Source organism: Corvus moneduloides, chromosome 15 (genome assembly GCF_009650955.1).
Source record: "Corvus moneduloides isolate bCorMon1 chromosome 15, bCorMon1.pri, whole genome shotgun sequence".
NCBI lineage: Eukaryota > Metazoa > Chordata > Aves > Passeriformes > Corvidae > Corvus > Corvus moneduloides.
In genome coordinates, this window is record NC_045490.1 from 10,497,188 (window position 1) to 10,515,952 (window position 18,765).

The 18,765-nt window shown below is 42.8% G+C and overlaps 1 protein-coding gene across 5 annotated transcripts in view; it reads left to right on the forward strand.

The window, feature by feature from the left end:
* The window catches only part of FSTL4 (follistatin like 4), a 228,022-nt gene that overhangs the window by 115,733 nt on the left and 93,524 nt on the right, over positions 1-18,765 (forward strand). For all 5 annotated transcript variants that reach the window (XM_032125028.1, XM_032125030.1, XM_032125033.1 and 2 more), the window contains 2 exons: positions 6,235-6,425; positions 10,821-10,941. In XM_032125028.1, the coding sequence (XP_031980919.1) occupies positions 6,235-6,425; positions 10,821-10,941 (312 nt within the window). The remainder of the gene's footprint in view (positions 1-6,234; positions 6,426-10,820; positions 10,942-18,765) is intronic.

Consider the following 18,765-nt stretch of genomic DNA (forward strand, 5'->3'; position numbering starts at 1 on the left):
CAGCCTGCTCCAAACTGCTCTTTGTTACCACATTTGGTGGTGGTGAAGGGTTGCCCTGAAAATTAGTGCCACTGGAGTTCCCTCTTCAGTGGTGGGTTATTTGTACTGGGTTGTTATCATCCATGGGGACAGTGAGCAGGAGCACTGTCCTGCTGTGGTGGGTGGATTTCAGGCAGGTGATGGTGGGATCCAGGAGCCAAACAGGGCTGGGAGCTCTGCATGGGATGCCTGGTTGTTATGTCCTATCTCACTTGCAGTGATAACACACTGAGTCTAATCCTTTGTTGGGATTGGCAACACATTTACAGATTTTCAAGGTCTGGAGGCCAGATGTGAGAGCATATGGGCTGGGTACCCGTGCTCCAGCTGTGTGGGGATGCCACTCAGGGAAACTTCTGCAGAGTTTTTGAAGAGTCACAAGAAGTTTGAATCTCTGTGTATGCCTCTTTGTGTGTGTCTTAATAATCGCACACTCTCAGCCTGGATGCTAATGGCTGCACAGCTTCTCTCACTGGTTTTAGGAAGAGCTGCAGGTGCCACCAGCCATTCTTGCAGCCCATGTAGTTTAGCTCAGAAATAGCTCAGGAACTGATTGGACTCAAATCCTCTGAAGACTTCTGTGTGTGTTTAGGCTCACATCTACTCTCAGGTGATCTGCACACCAAGGTCTCAGAAATTGGTGCTCTGTAGGTGTTATCAAATTATTTTTGATATTTAAAGAAGTACTGACATTTTGAGTAATCATTGCATTGTAAGGCACCTTGCACAGTAATATTTCACTGGGAGATTAGTTTCCCCATCAAAGCAAGCTCTGCACTTCCTCAGTTTATTTTTATTTTGTACCCTACATTCCTTTGAAGGACACTTTCATCTCCAGCCTTGCTGCTCCTCCATTATCTGCTTTTAGTCAGAACTGGGTTGAAGATTGCTGTGGGATCCAAGTGCAAAATGCTGCAGCAATTCACAGAAACCAGGAGTAAAATTTTTAAAGAGGACAATTATTGAGGGAGCTGGATTAATGATCTGTCATCACAATTTAGCCACATTCACCACTGACCTTTTACAGGGAGGATGCTCTTGATAAATGTAGTTCATTACTGAGTTCTGACATAAAAACGGAATGGCATTCTGTGTTTCTTGGCAAGCTGATCAATATTTTATCTGCCAAAGCATGCAGAAGTGCTAAACAGGATGAATTACGTCGCTGCTGCAAAACAGAGCAAGAAGCAGCATTGCTTGGAGTGAGCAGAGCATTTAAATGTGACAGTTATTTGCCACATTTTAGCAATCAGACCTTCATATGCTGGATTTTTCTTTTACTCATCTTCTGTCTTACTGTTTTTCTTTCCCTGTCTCCTTTTTTGTTGTTGTTGTTTTTTGGGGGTTTGTCGGGTTTTTTTTTTGTTATTGTTGGTTTTAATTCAAACAGTTCCAGGCTTCACTGGGTTTGAAAATGCTCTAAACTGATAAGAAGGGCTTGTTTCTTTGGAGATCTTCCCCAGCATGAAGGGGGAAATAATGGACTACAATTGGAGAATCAGTTTAGGGCATGACAGAATAGCAGTTTTAGCTCATCCAGAATTTGCATGGGAGTCTCTCTGTGTGTTGCTTCCCCAGTTGTGGGGTGGGGATGGTGCCTGAGTACACGCAGGGGGTCAGCTGGCAGTACCATACAGGCACCTGGAACGCATGTGGTGGCATTTCTGATATTCAGAAACAGGGAAGGGAAGGAACCCTTCAAAACCCATCTCTGAAGAGCAGTGATGGTCAGCTAAAATCATAGAATCAGAAAATCCTGAGTTAGAAGGAACCCACAAGGATCATCAAGTCCAGCTCCTGGCCCTGCACAGGATAACCCCAGAAATCCCACCCTGTGCCTGAGAGCATTGACCAAATGCTCCTTGGGTTCTGTCAGGTTTGGTGCTGTGACCATTCCCTGGGGAGCCTGTTCCAGTGCCCAGCCACCCTCTGGGGGAAGAACCTTTTCTTAATATCCAACCTAAACCTCCCAACGCGGGTTGCAATGGTGAGCAGAATCCAAGTCCCCAGGAAGCCCTAACAAGGAAACCAAGCTGAGAGACATCCATTAGCAGGACCTACCAAGGAGAGCAGCCTGAGATGAGATAAACTGCTAATGATGAGCAAAGGAAACTGGGTTTTTTTGTTCTTTATGTTGCAAAGGAAGCTGTTGGGGGCAGTCAGCAGAGAGAGAGAAGAATGGGAATAAGTGAGAGGGCACACAGACAGCTTTTCTGACATTCTTTTTGCTTAACAGTCATGTTTATAATACCTGGAAGAACAGAACAAGAGGTGGCAGAAGCCTAAAGAGACAGTATTTAGTAGATAAAGTTGGTAGATCCTTGGCACAGCATAAGAAGATTACACATGTCAGGACAGCAGGAGAGGGTGGAAGGGAAGGAGAGAAAATACAAAGCTTTGCGCTCCAGGACCTGTAAACCAGCTCAGTGCCAGCAGTCTCTAGGAAACATAGGTTAAAAGATGGAATAATAATGCCTAGTAAATGAGGAGGAGGATCTTTGCTACAGAAGAATCTTGCTGTCTTTGGCATTGGCTTCCTGTATGTTTCACGTTGCCTGAATGTGTCTCCTCCCTAACTTGGCTGAGCAGGCAGTGTCTTTTCTAGGATGCCCCCAGCATCCATGTCTGGTCACTGCAGTGTCTTAATTTGTTTGAAATAAATAGCATTAGATCTGGGTTGTGCAGCAACACATCAGCTCAGATGTCCCAAGCATAGATAATTTCTGAGCTAACACTTTGGCCAGACTTAGGATAAAGTTACAGTTTCAGGTCAGAGTACTTCCTTTCACCTGGAGTAATTTTCCCTCTGTTCTTCCACTACAGTAAGAATAAGTATATAAATTATACATATATATTTATATGCATATATATATTACAGTTGTAGTGCATTTTCTATAGATCTTTTAGTTCAGTCAAAGAAGCAAATTATCAATCTCACACCCTGGGACAGAACTTTATTGCTTTTACTCGTTGCATGCTGCTAAACAGCTCAGCACTGCTGGTCTGACCAACTGCTTGTGCGTCACTGCAGCCCTCAGATGTCTGGGATGCCAGGGAAAACGTGCAAAGGTGTGAGACCCATTCAGTCTGTCACATCCACACTGTGGAGAGAGGCTTGGGATCCACTTCCAACAGAGCTGGAGGGTGGTTTTCTCCAGAGGAAAGTGAAGGTAATGAGATTTTGGGCCAGTTTTGACAGGGACCAGAAGCACCTTCTGACTTTCTGCCTGCAGCATATGTTAACTACATGTGAAATTGGACTTATTTTTTAAATAAGAGACATAATTGTCTTACTGCTGGTTTTCTTTGATGTGTTCATCATGGACTGGCCTCACCTGTGCAAGATGGGGGTCTGCTGCATCCGTGATCCTGAACACAGCAACAGTGTGATGGGGAAAAACGTATTGTGTGTTTATAGCAGGATTTGGGAACTGCTGCCAGTGGCTGTCACCAGCTGTGTCCTTCTGTGCTTTCCTTTATTTCACTCTTAGTGCCCATCACACTTGCCTGGAAGCTGCAGCATGGCTGTAACCCACTGAACATCCCCAAGTGCACACATTTACCTTGGGCTGGCTTGCAGCCCAGATCAGTGTGTACTTTTTCAAGAAAAGCAGTTTTGTGGTAGCTTTGTTTTCTGAGCGTGGAAAAATCCAGGAGGGTTGTAATTTAGTGAAAGGAGTTCACTGTCTCCTGGCTCACACCATGCTTGAGGGAGCTGGGGGATTCAGCCTGAGACAAGGAGGCGCAGGGGGTCCTTCTCACTCTCTGTAACTACTTGAAAGGTGATTGTAGCCAAGAGATCTCTTCACCCAAGTAGTAAATGAGAGGATGAGATGAAATGGCTTCAAGTTGTACCAGGGAGGCTTAGGTTGAGTATTAAGAAAAAATTCTTCACTGAAAGGATTGACTCCAGTCTGCCCAGGATAGTGGTGGAGTCACGATCCCTGCAAGTGTGAAAAAAACCCCATGTAGATGTGACACTTGGGGACATGGTTTAGTGCTGGGATTGAGGGAGGAAGGCTGGGAAAGCCCTGCCCAGGTAACAGCAAATATGTGCAAAGATAGTCCCAGGTGCTGAAAACAAAACTTCTGGAGGGTGTAAAGGAAGAATTTCTTTGGTGTGTGCTTGCAGGGAGCACAGTGTAAGTGGGTTAGCCCACCCAGGTGTCACCGTGCATGTTGCCTGTAGCTGTGCTGGTGCTCACTAATGGAAACCCCAAAGCAGAAACAGAAGTGGAAGCAAATTAAATCGCTTTCCCTAGCTTCATTAGCCCTAGATACTTTTCTGGGATTAACTTTTAACTGAAAATAAAACTCCAGCTCAGAGAAGAAATATTATTGCCGTAGCTGAAACAGTATTTGCAACAGAATAGCTTGATTAAATGGATACAGTAATAAGTTTTACTCTTAAATAAGCTGGTGATTGAATGAAAAAAAAATTCATACTGCCTTCACAAACCATCAAATGACATGGTTGGGAAAAAGAAGTCAAGAATAATAAACACAACTAATAGTAGCTGAATAGCCTTGTTTTTTCTGTAAAACAAGACTGATCCCATGTGGGACCCAATGCTTTTTGGAGGTTGTTTAGAGGGAAGGAAAAATTTATCAGCTACTTAATATCCCTGAGCAGCAAGAAACTCTCCAAACTAGATGGAACTGAATTCAGGATAGGAAATAAGCCTTGTCTTGCAGTTCTTGTTCATTTAGCAGGAGGGCACTGACCTGAGCATGAGCACATGTTCAACCTGTGTCTTCTCTCACCTTCTCAAGTCACGGTGCTTTTGAAGTTGTGAGCACAAAATATGAAGGGTGAAAAAAAAAAACAAACTTGACAGTAAATGGGTTTGCTATCAGAGAAATGCCTCCCACCTGGAATTTTAATTGGGTTTCGGTTGGAGTGGGACCAAGAGGTCCAAAATGTTGCAGCTCAGCAAGAAAAGGACAGGAACATTAGTTGTCAGTGTGCCAGAGTCTTTGTTATTTTTCAGAGGAAAAATGTTTAGAATCTTTGGGGAGCTGATCTACAAGGGCATTATCCCTTAAACTGAGGCGGGACCATGTTCTCTTAGATTTAAGATAAAGTCTTAGATTTAATCCAACAGGATCAGTGATGGGATTTTAAAAAGTTTGTTTTAAAACCAGTATTGCAGAGAATAAGGCTATTTACATTATAGGGAAATTACATTATGGACATAAGGACATCTGAGGGGAGCAGCTGAACGTGTTGATGCTGTTGGTGGGATATGGTTGATACCAATAGAGTGTGGGACAGTTGGAGCCTGAGGGTGCTCCAGGGTCTGCTCCAAGGCTCCTGCAAGGCACCAGCCGCTGTGCTCTGCACTAAAGCAAACAGATTTGCACAAAAAGACAGTTGCCATTTCTCATTCTGCTGAACTCTGCCAGACAACAGATGAGCAGAAAAGGGTCATAATATCTTACAGCACTCCATGCATGTGAATGTGTTTCATTGAGGAGAAGAGCTGTGGGAGAGCTGGATGTTGCAGGCACAGCATGAGTTTTCAGGGTCAGGAGGGTTCAATCTGATTTCTTCAGCCAAGCCAGAATCACTTCAGGGAGAGTGGCTTGAGGGCTTTTCCCTGATAGTAACCTTTTTCCCCTGTTCAGGGGCTGAGGACAGTGTTTAATTCAGCCTGCAGTGGGGTGATGAGAGCAGGCACCAGTGACACCCCAGCTGCAGGGGCTCCCTGCAGCCCTGCACTCCTCACTGTCCTTCCTCTGACCTCCACCACCCCAGGCTGCCTCCAAGGGTTCCTTGAGATCAGCCCCATTTTCGGCATAGGGTGACACTCTGAGGTACCATTTACATTAGTGGAACTTTCTAAACATCAGCTTGTGCAGGTTTATTTTTTACTTTATAGGATAAATTTATTCATATAGAAAAGCATAAAGCCAATTTAATATTTGTGGGAGTTACAAACCTGAGTGTGGAAGTCTGTAACTGAAGTCCTATAAAATCTGGAAGGTAAAATGCTGGAGAGTATCCCTGACAGCAGGAATTAGAAAATCTGCCAGCTATTACAAAAGGTATCGACTACAGGAGCTCCTCAAGTGCAGAGCTGAGTGGGGCTGAATATGCAGACAGATGTGCCTAATTTTTCCCCTTAGGACCTCAGTCCTTTGAAAAGATCAAGGTAAATGCATGTGCTTCAGTAATGCTGTCTTACCTCTCAGGTGACACCTGCACAATGGCAGACTATAGCCGGCTCAAGAGCATCCTGCTGGACCTGCAGGCTCGCCGGCCAAGCCCGTCAAGCAGCTTGGCCAAGGACAGAGTAGCCCAGAAGCGCTTCCTAATTGAAGAGCTGTTTAAGCACTTGGATCTAAACAGTGACGGGCATCTCAGCAGCTCTGAACTTACTCAGGTGGGTTTATTGTTCAGTGAAAATGGAATTATGAAGTGGATTTTCATTCGAAGTGTGAATTGAATGTAATACAACAGCACTCGTGTGGGAATGGTCATTTGTACCTGTCCAGTCAGCAGCAGGTAAAGGAGGAAAATCTAACACAGTCAGTGAGTCTCTCTCTGCATCTCCCAGGAGTCAGTGTTGTCTCAAACGTTTGAAGCTCATCTCCAAACAAAAACCATGGCAGTTTTCCAGCCCCATCCATACTTCTCAAAATAGATACTAATCCTTGCTCTGCTAACTGACATCTGAAGTATTTCCGGTTAGCTGGCTTGGGGAGAATGAATTTAGATTTTTTAGGTGCATGTAAGTTAGGCAGAAATCTCTTAATTCTTCCTCCCTGCCTTCTGGACTGGGCATTAGCACAGAGTAATGTGACAGCAAAGTTGGAATGTTTTTCAACAGGTTTATTGTCCCAAAATCCCTGGGCAAATGCTGAAATGTTGATTAGCAGAACTTGATAGAAAAGGTGAGAGTTTGAAAAAACTGTGTCTTGGTTTGAAAGACAGGTGTCTGCCAAGGAAGGCAGGAGTCTCCCTTGAAATGGAAAAGAAAATGCAACCCCCTTCCCTCTGAATTATTATAATTTCGAAATTAAGGGGCTTTCAGGCAAAGATATGAGGAACAGGAATAACAGTTCTTTATTAATATATGTATGTATGTATATATATATATATATGTGTATAACAAGGCAAAAAAACAACAATAACTATGGCAGTAACAGCAAACACAAACCCAATCCCAGCCTTCTCGGCTGTCGGGCCCTTTCCCCTTGGGTGCAGTTCCGCTCGCAGCCGGCAGGGGCGCTGGCGGCTCCCGGTGAGCAGGGCAGGTGCGATGGTTCCCCCGCGGCTGCAGGGGGCGCTCCGGAGCGAGCTCGGGGAGCACGCGGCACTGGTGCCCCGGGATCCCGGGAAGGGATGGAACAAAGGCTCCACAAACCCCTGGGCAGCCGATCCCGGACTCTCGGGAACAGCAGGCTGGAATGGCAGGGACGAGCGCAAATCCCGGGTGGCAGACTAGATGGATCGAACTCTGGAGCTGCAGCGGGAACCCTGGGGGGTCTTGACAGGCAGGATGTGCGGAGCCACAGAGTAGCGAGGGCTCGAACGCAGCAGCGGGGGCAGGGAAAGGTGGGTTTGGGAATCCCGGGGTTTCTCCGGTAGAAAGAAGGCAGCCGAAAGCCTGCAGTGCTGACGAGATGGCAGCAGCCTCTCTCTCAGTCTGAACACCGGAGCACCCACCGCCCACACACCCAGGTGAAAGAGAGTAGCTTGTTGGACCACACCCTCAGTGGCTAGCTCCTTTGTCCTCCACAAGTACCCAGCAATTTGTCGCCCTGGCAACACATATGGGAAAATTCCTCAAGAGGGGAAAAAAAAAAAAACCCAAACCAGAAGGGGAACTTCCAAAAAACCCCAACAAACTGTTATTTCTAATTGCAGGCATGCTATGCTGTTGGATTCATCTCATTGGTAAAGTGAACCAAACAGCCATCCCAGGCACTCGATCTGGATACTCTGTGTCTTCAACTTGCTCTTTGCACATGCAGACCTGTGAAAACAGTCCTGTAAAATGTCTTTTCCATTTCATTATATCATCCAGGAAAAGAATTAGAAGCAAATGCCTTTTAAGAGCCTTTTGGAAGCCGGTCCTATCTGGGACCTATTCCAGTTTCCAAAGCCGTCCCATCACAAAATTATGGAATGGTTTGGGTGGGAAGGGACCTTAAAAAGCTCATCTCATTCCAACCCCTGCCGTAGGCAAGGACACCTTCCACTAGACCAGGTTGTTCAGAGCAAGTTCACCCTTGAGTGTCTCATCCGCACTCTCACTTCCCAGGGAACACAGAGCATGTTGCAGGCACGAGCCTGCTGCTCCCTGAGCTCACTCCTTTCCAGGACAGTTTGTGCTGCATTTTAGTCCTCAGGCTGTTGACAGGATGCTCGATACTTTCCACACAATGCAAAGTGTCAGTGTAAATTTCCTTATTATCTCGGGGCTATGAATATATCCAATATTACCTCTGAAGGCAATATTTTTTTCATAAAGACATGGTAGCTATAAGAAAACACCTTTATCTGAATTCAAAGCCAGCTTTTACATAGTGACATCTAAGTGTCTGTTCTACTCTTAAATTTTTTTGCCCTTTTTACATGAAACTTATTTCACTGTGATTTTAAAACTCTCATGGAAATAAAGGTTTGGCACCCTGGAAGCCATTGTCATTGCAAAGGAGCACAGACTCAGTTGTAAGGTCTGCCTCAGAGTTCCTCAGGGCTTTGTTTGCAGAGGTGCCTAGAGCCCAGGTCTCTCTCACAAGTGCAAACACAGACCTTGGCTACTCTTATTTTAATTCTTCTCACTGTTACAAATCAGTAAATGTGCCTGAACATCTGGAGCCCACTACAGTTTGATGGACCAGAATAAGTTCAGCCTCAGACAGGAGCCCTCTCACCCAATCATTCTCCACACAATCTGACCACCAGCATGGCTGGTTTGACAGTGGGATCACCTCTCAAAAGACAAAATATTGCCTATTAATGCACAATTTAGATAAGCCATGAGTGCTTTCAATCCTGAGCTGAGTGGCTCTGGTCTTGGGCCCCTTGGTGGCAGCACGGCTGAGTCCCAGCTGGGCTGGGGACACATCTGTGGGGCTGCTCTGCACTCTCACAGGAGCAGGATTCACAGTTAATGTGTAGCCTGCCAGTTGTTTATTTTTCTCTTTAACAAGATGATTTTTATGTGCTCTTACAAGACCAGTTTATCCACCCAGGTTTCAAGAGACATTTTTTTAGGTAATGAGCAATTTTTAATTACCCAGGTTATAGTCTTAACAGAACTTTTCTTGCCTCATTAGGTAGATTTGTGATTGATTTGCATTAGCTCTCTATTTTGAAGCTCTCTGCAACTTTAAATTTCCTCCAAAGATGGGAATTTCATTGCCCATGGGCAGAGGAAGCTGAGCTGAACATGATGCAGTGACATCTTGTTCCCTCTGACTGCTGGATGAGCTGGTGCTGTGGCTTTGCTTTGTTTTATTTAAAAGAAAAATAGTCTCTCGAGCACTATAACCTTGTCTGCAAGCAAAAATTCAAGGCAGGTAACTTGCACTGCTGCAGTAAAAAGTAATTTTTAAGACCTGGAGGTGGATCTTTAGGAGGCTCATTGCAGAGGGATTCACCCCAAAGGAGAATCTCTCCAGAGGGAATGGTCCTTCATCGATGCAGCACCCATTTGTTTGTCCTCCACAACAGAATTGCTTTGAGCAAAAATATGGCAACAGATGGCCCATCCCCTACTATTTAGAGTCGTTTTGCCTCCTGTCTACTGGTAGACCCTATCCAGTATTCTCCCTCTGGACCCAACGGTGAAATTCCCATGTGGTTTTGCAACCATGGATATATAAGGCTGTTAACAATGGTGGTAATTGGAATGTTATTTCCATTTAAATATTTAATGTATTTTAAAGTCAGATTCATAAATCTCCTACGTGTGTCACAGCTGAAGTGTTTTCCACTGGTTTTTTTTCCTGACGTTAAATCAAAAGGACTGGTAAAAACTTGTCAGTCTTATGAAAAGTTAATCAGTTTTCAATACAAAGGGTAGACAGAGGGAAATTTCCATCTATAGAGGATTGATCTTGGAAGTTATGGTTGATCTCACTTTTATTGAGTATTTTTTACTTGCTAGGTGAAGGGTCATTTTTTTAGCATTATTACTTTAAATTGCTTCAATATAATGGGTCAAGACTAGAATAGTAAATAAAAGAGTCCTTGGCCTACAGGAAAAAGCTTTCCTGTCTGGAAGATGCAACACTGCAGCAATTTTCTTCATGTTCTATGATAAATTCAGAGAACCCAAATGAAGTGTTGAGAAAACAAAAGAAACAAACTGTCAGGGGCTGAAAAAGCACATTAGTGTTGAGTACACCGTCCAGTGTTGCCTGTTCTAGTCCTAAAAGCAGGGAATACAATTTTGTCCTTACTGACAGAGGAGAAGGAGAAGCAGATTTTCCTTTTTCCGTGTTGAATATTTATTTTTCCGTCCATTTTCAAAGTGAAAATGCATTTCTGTGCTACTGATGAAGGAAGGGGCTCTTTAGTCCATGGTCCATGACATGCTGCAGGAATACAAATATCTTGATAGAAAGCAAATATGTAATGATAGATATAATAATATATATCTGTATATGTCTATATATCTCTATATCTATAGATAGATAGATAGATAGATAGATAGGTAGATATCTCCCAAAAAGGTCATGTCATGGAAAATCTGCCAGGTGAGCCACGCCAGCAGTGTGCAGGATTACATTAAATGTATGGTTACCCGTTCTCTTTGCTATAGCTAATGAAGAAGGAGGACCTGGAAGATGATTTACTGGGTTGTACACTTGAAGACCTTCTCCAGTTCGATGATTACAACAACGACGGCCACCTGACTCTGCAGGAGCTCTACACGGCCTTCCGTGAGTCCCTGCTTTGGTCTGTCCTGGGTGTTTGAAGCATGTGAATATCTGTGAGGGCACTGTTGTCTTCCCACACATGGTCAGCAAAGATGATCCCTTTTTTGTCTTTAATGCCATGAAAATACTTTGGAAGGCTTATTTCCAAAGGTGTCTGTGCTCCACAGGCTAAGCATGAAGCAGGAGGTTGGTACAGGTGTGTCAAGTTTATTGTTTTCTTCTGTGTTTTGTTGTGCTTCTTGTTGATGGCAAGGGAGAAATGGTGGCCTGGCCAGGTCTGTAGAGTATATGGTTTGCGTAAAGAAACAGGATGGAAACCTGTCCAAAGGTCCTGTGGTAATATGAGTTAGTTTGCTTTGGAGAAGGTGTTTTACTGAATATTTTGCTTGGGAATTATGTTTTCTGCATTTTGTTTCCATGTTAATAAGTATATTACAGTGTGCAATCGTGATACAAATCTCAGCATCCTATGCAAGGATCTGGGGATCACAGAGCTACTTAAACAGTGGGATATAATAAATACTTGTGTTATCCCATTTGTCTTCATAAATTTATGTTCTCGCTTTCAGTTAAGCATTTGTTGAAATCCTTCCCAGGACAAGGCCCACACTGTCTCCTTCATCTGGGTGATAGAAAGTTGTATTGATGCCTGTTCCTTTGTGATACTAAAGAAAAAGGGAAATGGGCAGGGTTATTCAGTAATCAGGATAGTGAGCTACAGAGAACGTGGGTGTGGTTAAGACATTAAAACTGAAGCAGGATTCAACCATTGACTCTGTTGAGTGCAGGGAAAGGGCCAATAACCAGCTGGTTACCTCTTAAGCAGGATTCATTTTAAAGATGGTAATGTCTGTTTTCTTGATTTACAGCTTTTCATTTACAGAAACCCAACTTTAGATAATAATCACAGAATGGTTTGGGTTAGAAGGGACCTTAAAGGTCATCTAGTTTGATCCCCCGGCCATGGACAGGGACACCTTCCACTAGACCAGGTTGCTTCAAGCCCCATCCAACCTGGCCTTGAACACTTCCAGGGATGGGGCAGCCACAGCTTCTCTGAGCACCCTGTGCTAGGGCCTCACACCCTCACAAGGAAGAATTTCTTCATAAAATATCCAATCTAACCTGCCCTCTGTCAGTTTGAAGCCATTCCCCCTTGTCCTGTCATACCATGCCCTTGTCAAAAGTCCCTCTTCAACTCTCCTGTAGGCCCCCTTTAAATACTGGAAGGCTATTTAAAGTGCTTTAAGATTAGCCCCAGTTGTCAGCTTGGACCTGTTTGAATCACACATGCATTTAATTCAACACAGCGCACTCAAACCAGCAGATATACAGTAAAACATAAAATCTCATACATTAAGAAGGCCTAAAGTGTAGTAAACCAGCTATAAAGGTTTGACATGCAGTTATTTGGGAGCATATTTGGATCAATGGGTTCTCAAAGTCACATCAACTTGAACCTAAATTCTAAAATTCCAAGAATTATTTATATGGGTTTTTGATTCAGTGAATTTTAAGCATGCAATGAAAATAAGACAAGTACAAAATATTAGCCAATTAACAGCTATTATATTGATAAACCGCAAAACTATCATAACAAAACCCAAGGTGTAGCAATGACTGTTTGTCAAAGGGATTTTGTATCTGAACAGAATTTCTCACCATCTGTAGCTGAAAACCAGACTGACTTCTCCATTTTAAGTTCTCCCAGAATCTCCACTTTTATCAAGAGCAGATAATGGCTCACCAGCTTTTAATTTAAAAGCTAAGTTCATTGCTTTGAAATTTTGGGGAACCTGGAAGCAAAATTAGTGCCTGGTTGAAGTATATATTTTCCCTTTACTTTATTAAATGATGTAGGAAAAAATCTCAAAAATACATCAAACACTTAAGGGCACACTTTGGTTTATGAAAATTTTGTTTATAAGATGTTTGCTTTGTTATGAGTCAGAATTTGGATTGCAGCAGTAGTTTAAAGGTGCAGCAGTAGTTTAAAGGTACAGCATCCTGCACATTTCTCCTATTTTTTGCCGATTAGAGAGATCCTTTTATTGCTTCAAGTTCACCCAAGCCACGAATTGTGGCTGCCACAGGCTGGCAGCAAGATATGGGCACGGCTGCTCAGCAAGCTGAGTAACATAATTACCAGAATTCAGTGACATGAGAAAGTCTCAATCTAATTTATCCTCTCAAAAACTCTGTCACATCTGTTTTGGTGCTCTGTGCTCTGATGGAGTGTCACAGTGTTGGAAAGGTTTGGAAATGACCTTGATAATGTGAAGAGCTTCCCAATTTGACATTCTTGTGCTGCGTTAGAAGTTGCATTTCATTTTAGAGAGTTTTGTGTCTTTGTTGTAACTCACAGAGCCACAAAATGGTCTCTTTCACTCCATGTGTATCTGTTGCTTTCCCTTAATCCATCCTCTCTCTCTAAGACCCTCAGGGACCCAAAGAGTATTTTTCTTCCCCATCACACTGGTCATCTGTAAATGAATGAAAAGTGCATGGATGATAGAAATCCAATGTCTTACATTTTCTGAAATGTGGTTTTATCAGTACAAGCACTACATCTAATAGGTGCTATTTTCAATCATAACTTCTAACCATGCTAATCATTTTCATACACATTTTAATGCACAATTTTGGATTATGGACAGAAACAGTGGCCTTCCTTCTAAACCTATGATCTTTCTTCTGATTTTCTGAAAGTTCTTTTGTTCCTTAATCCCAAGAATAGAACTGTTAAGATGATTCTTGCATCTATGAGGATGACTAGAAATGTCTGTTAACACAGGATTAAAGTTTCAGCTTTTCAAATTGCCTTAATCATACACAAGTAATGCATGAGACAGATGAAACACTCTCCTGGCAGCTCTGGTAAGAACCACTTGTAGGTGTCTTCTAATTCCTCATTAATAAATTTTTATTAGATAAGGAGTCTCAGGACCATAATTAAAAAAATAATTTTTGCTGTGATGATCTTGAGATTTTTCACATGCCAGAAATAGAGTACTAGAAAGATTATTTGTCTGTTGTCTTTTCTGTAAGTTGTCACAAAGATTCAATAAATGACTAATGAATGAAAGGCTTAGTTATCATAAGAGCTAAAGCAGTGCATGCATCTAATTAATCAGCACGGAGATAGTCTGGTGAGTTGGCAAGCACATCACCCAGCTGAGTCATACCTTTAAGAATGCTCAGATGGGTGGTTTCTGGATATAACTTCTGGAACTGTATCTGACTGGAAGTCATTAGAATTAGGCATGTCACTTCTGGCATTCCTGTTGTCTTCCCTAATGGGAAAGTGGCAGGTTGGCAATGAAAGCCCAGCTTAAGAAAAAAAAAAATCCATGTAATCTTCTAGATCTGTATCATCATCATCATCAATAAGGACAGGTCAGTTTGTAATACAGATAAATCAGGGAGAGGGAAAAGATGCATTCCATCAAAATGCCTTTATCCTGTCAACATTGTTTAGCTAATAACGAGTCATTAAACCAACAATAAAATCCCCTTAAATTCTAGCTCATGGCCCATTAAAGTACTGTCCTGATGTCGTATCTGGACCAAAATAACCTACAAAGGAAGTTTGAAAGAAAAATACTGAATTGTTATTTTTCAGTGCAGTCATTATGTGCCATGGTCTATTGCATGTAAGTTACATGTAGACAGAAAATTGCTGTTTCTCTAAGATGAGAGACATGTCATCTATGGGTATATTGCTATCTAAAGAACACAAGTGGTTTTTAGTAGGGACATTTTTCATGCAGGAATGAATGCGGCAGCTGCAGGATTAATGTGCTCTTAACTCCGATTAAGGAGTACATGATGATGTTTTTGTTTCCTCCTTGATTCTGTTTTAGGTCAGATCTTCCTTTTTTTAACATGTCCTTAATATTAACCAAAAAAAGCACAAGGAAGAAATATGAAAATGAGACATATACACTTTCAGCAGGAGGTCAGGGAAATGCTGGATAGCAGCCAGGAAGGGTGGATGGTGCCAGCCCTGGGGCTCTCCCAGCACCGCCACCAGGGACTGGGAGACCAGAGTGAATTTGAATGAACTGGGTGAAAAAATGAATTGAGGGTCTGGGCTGAGCACAGGTGTCAGGTAAATCACTGCCAGTGCAGAGAAGTAGTGTTGGACTGGCTCCAGATTTACTGCAGTGATCCTAAAATCTCCAGGAGCTGTATTCCCCACAGACGTGTGGTGTGGAGGAGGGAGAAATCCATTCCTGCTCCTCCACCATCCTCCAGAGGCTCATTAGAAGTGTGTAGTATAAGACAGATTTATTTTTGAGTTGTGCATGTTTCTGATTCACTAGAAACTACTTTAGGGCAGAGCTTTTAATTGTCCCAAAATTGTGGGGATTGGTGCTGACCAGGAAAAAGCAAAGCTCTATGTTGAGAAACAGGGAATGAAACATAAAAAGGGGCTTGCAGGGTCAAGTGGGAGAGGAATATGTTGAGTGAAGGAGAAGCTTTCAGCAGTGTGTCTGTTCTTGGTAGATATACCAGCATATCCAACTCTATGATCTCATAATAAACAAAGTGATAATGGTAAATAAATACCGTTTGAGGAAAACAAATACCCCTATTTGCTGTCTATGTGTGTGTGTATATATATGCATTCCACATACAAGTGGCAAGCCAGCTGTTCCAGCAGTAATTGCACCTGTAAAATCCAAGTGTTCATTCACAAATTCATGAAGCTGTTCTTGATGGCACAGCACCTAGGGTCAGGTATTTGTTGCTGTTTCCTTCCAACTGGATTGGTCAAGCCCAGATAATTATATTGGACAAGTATATTGTGAGGTAAAATGTTTTGCTTGCAGTGTTTTCTTAAGCAATGTTGTAGCAACAGTTACCTACAGAATCAAATCATAGTCCTGACGTATTGACAGTTCGTGCCCCATGCTCTGCCTCTCCCACTGTAATCTCCCTGGCTTGTGATTTTTCTTTCATGTTGCTGCAGATATTGGTACAAACTTGGAAATAATTCATGAGCTTACCAGCATTGATTGCTTCTCCTGTGAGCGATGTGATATCCAAACTTCAAACACGGCTGAGCAAGCAGGGGAGCGACGGCCTCTGCTTTTGGTTTGAGGCAGTGTTAGAGGAGTTACTCAGGAAAGAAATGAGGTTTCCTTTAGTTGGCCAAAGCAGTCCATTCTTCATTGCCTTGGGGAATAGTGTGCAGATGTGCTACTGAGGATGAAGGCAACTTATTGGGCATTTAGTAGTAGTAGTAATAATATTGTTGTTATTATTTTTACTGTTATTATTAATAGTATATTAATACTAATTTAGTCATGCAATCTTACAGCAGAAACAAAACAAAAAGATTAAAAAATCAAGGAAAAAAGCAGAAATTGAAAACTATTCAGCTTGATTCCTGCAGGAAGTGCCAAGTGGCTGAACAGGGATGACAGAAGAACCCAACAAGCACCTAAGTCACTGCAACAGCATTTTGTCACTAGCATTCCCACAGCTGAGCCATGGGCCCATGCTGGGTTTTTAGGCATTTTGAGCATGGAGCTGGTGTGTGTGTTGGAGGCAGACACAGCAGCTCAGCACAGGAGAGAGTGCCCAAAGGCTCATGAGTGGGCAAGACTGAGCTCCGGGCACACACTCGAGGATGGAGGTGCCTTTGATCAGCTCCTGAGATCTCCCTACTCCATATGTTTTGACTTTAGATCATTTTCAGAAGCACCTAACTCCTTGCCTCACTCATAAATGCAGTGTCAGATGCCTGGCTTGAGCACTAGGAATGATCCTGCTGCACCTGGAAATGTAATTTTTGTCTGGTAGGATGCCTCAGCTGGGGATATCACAGTGAGTTCATCTGTACTGCATTTTAGTGGGCAGCTATTTCTTGAATGTGGAAAATTTTCTTGCTTGGGGTTTCTTTTTTTTCCTCCCTTGCTATCAAAGAAACACACTGCAAAGAAAAAAACTGATTTCTTTTTCTGTCTGAGCTCTTCTAAAGCTCTTCTCATTGTGAGAACCTTTTGCACTTCAAGTCTAAAATATATCTCAGGGCTCCACCAAAGTGCCCTGCATTGTTTGCAGTTCCACAAAACAGCCGTCAGAATCAGGTTGGTTGTGTAGTCTCAATTTTTTTGCTGTATTTTGAACAAAGCAAAAGGTATCATCTCAGAAGAAGAAAAAAAATCAGAATTAATTTGTAGGAAGAAAGACAAGTTTAATCTTAGCAAAAAGGCTTCAAAAGCTAAAATGTGGTTCCAGAGAAAAAGTTAAAAGTGCTCAGATCAGGAATAATTATGTTGTATGTGGATGCATGCTTGCCAGTGGAGAGAGGGACATGGTTTTGCCTTGGGCTAAAAAGAGAAATGTTTCCATGTTCAGGCCAGACATTAATTCATTTAACCAGGGCTGCTGCTCAGCTTTGTAGCCTACCCACTTTATATATTTGGCATTATAGCTTCAATTAAGAGAGTCTCCTCAAATAAAATTTTAGCAGAACTAATGGTAAACAAAAATGTGATTAGAATGATTGTGGTTTCATGTCAAGAGTAGAGGCCAGATTTTTTTCATGGAAAGCCAGGAGGGTGCCTGACATTGGTTTGGCTGTTTCCATGTCAGAACCCACACACAAAAGTGTCAACTGCCAAACTCCAGTATTTTTTCAAATAGGGAAGCACAGAATGGTTTGGGTTGGGAGGGACCTTAACCTCGTCTTGTCCTAACCCCGTGCCACAGGGACATTTTCCAGTAGAAAAGGTTGCTCCAAGCCCCATTCAACTTTGAGCATTTCCAGGGATGGGGCATCCACAGCTTCTCTGGGCAACCTGTGTGTACTAGTTTGAAAACAAACCAGTGGGAGGCACCAAGTCAGAATAACAGCTTAATAGGGAAATTTTTAAAAAAGGCAGAAAACACTGGGTTAAACTGACAGAGTCAGGATACAACCTGACACCCTGTTAGTCAGGGTGGTGGTAGCAGTCTGATAAAATGGTGGCTGCAGTCCTCCTGAAGTGATGGATGTGGTTCTGTCGAAGCAGTGATCCTGTAGAAGGGGCTGCTCTTCCTCGGAAGGTCCAGTGGTGGCTGTGTAACTCCTGTCCCCTGGGAACCCAGTGGAAAGGGTGTCTGTGGTGTTGGGAATCTCAGATTATACCCAGGATGGAATGCTTGGTTCCTCCCCCTGGGTGGAGCATCTTACAATGGGATGATGAGTCATGAGGCCAGGCGTTGATGGGCTCATTAACAGAAAATAGTCCGGGGGGGAGGGGGCAAGGAAACACTGCCCCACCTGGTTTCAACAGCTCATGAGGATGGTAATAGAATACACTGCAACCCAGGACACTGTGCCAGGGCCTCACCATGCTCACAGGGAAGAATTTCTTCCTAATATCTAATCTAAACCCAGGATCTTTCAGTTTAAAGCTGTTCCCCGTTGTTCATATCTCTCATTTCCAAAGGTACCATCTATAAAATGTCAACAGGTTTAATATGCAAGAACTGAGTAAGAGAAAGTGATTTAATTACAAGTTGTTATTGGAAATCTATTGTCTACAAATTGCAAAGAAAACTCACTAGAAGACAATGTACTGTTGATCTTAAAATGTTTTTCAGGGTGCATTGATTTGTTAATCTTGGTTTTAAATGCAAGAAATTGCCATGTGGAATAGTGCTTCAGAAGTGATGTAGTACAAACCATGTCGAATGTCTACACACACTGTTGCAGGACGAGAATATTTAAATATTTATAAGTATTTATGACTGACTCACTGGCGCATAAACCAGGCAAATACTATTTCTCAAAAAATTATTTGATCTGCACCAGCAATGTTCACTGAAGCA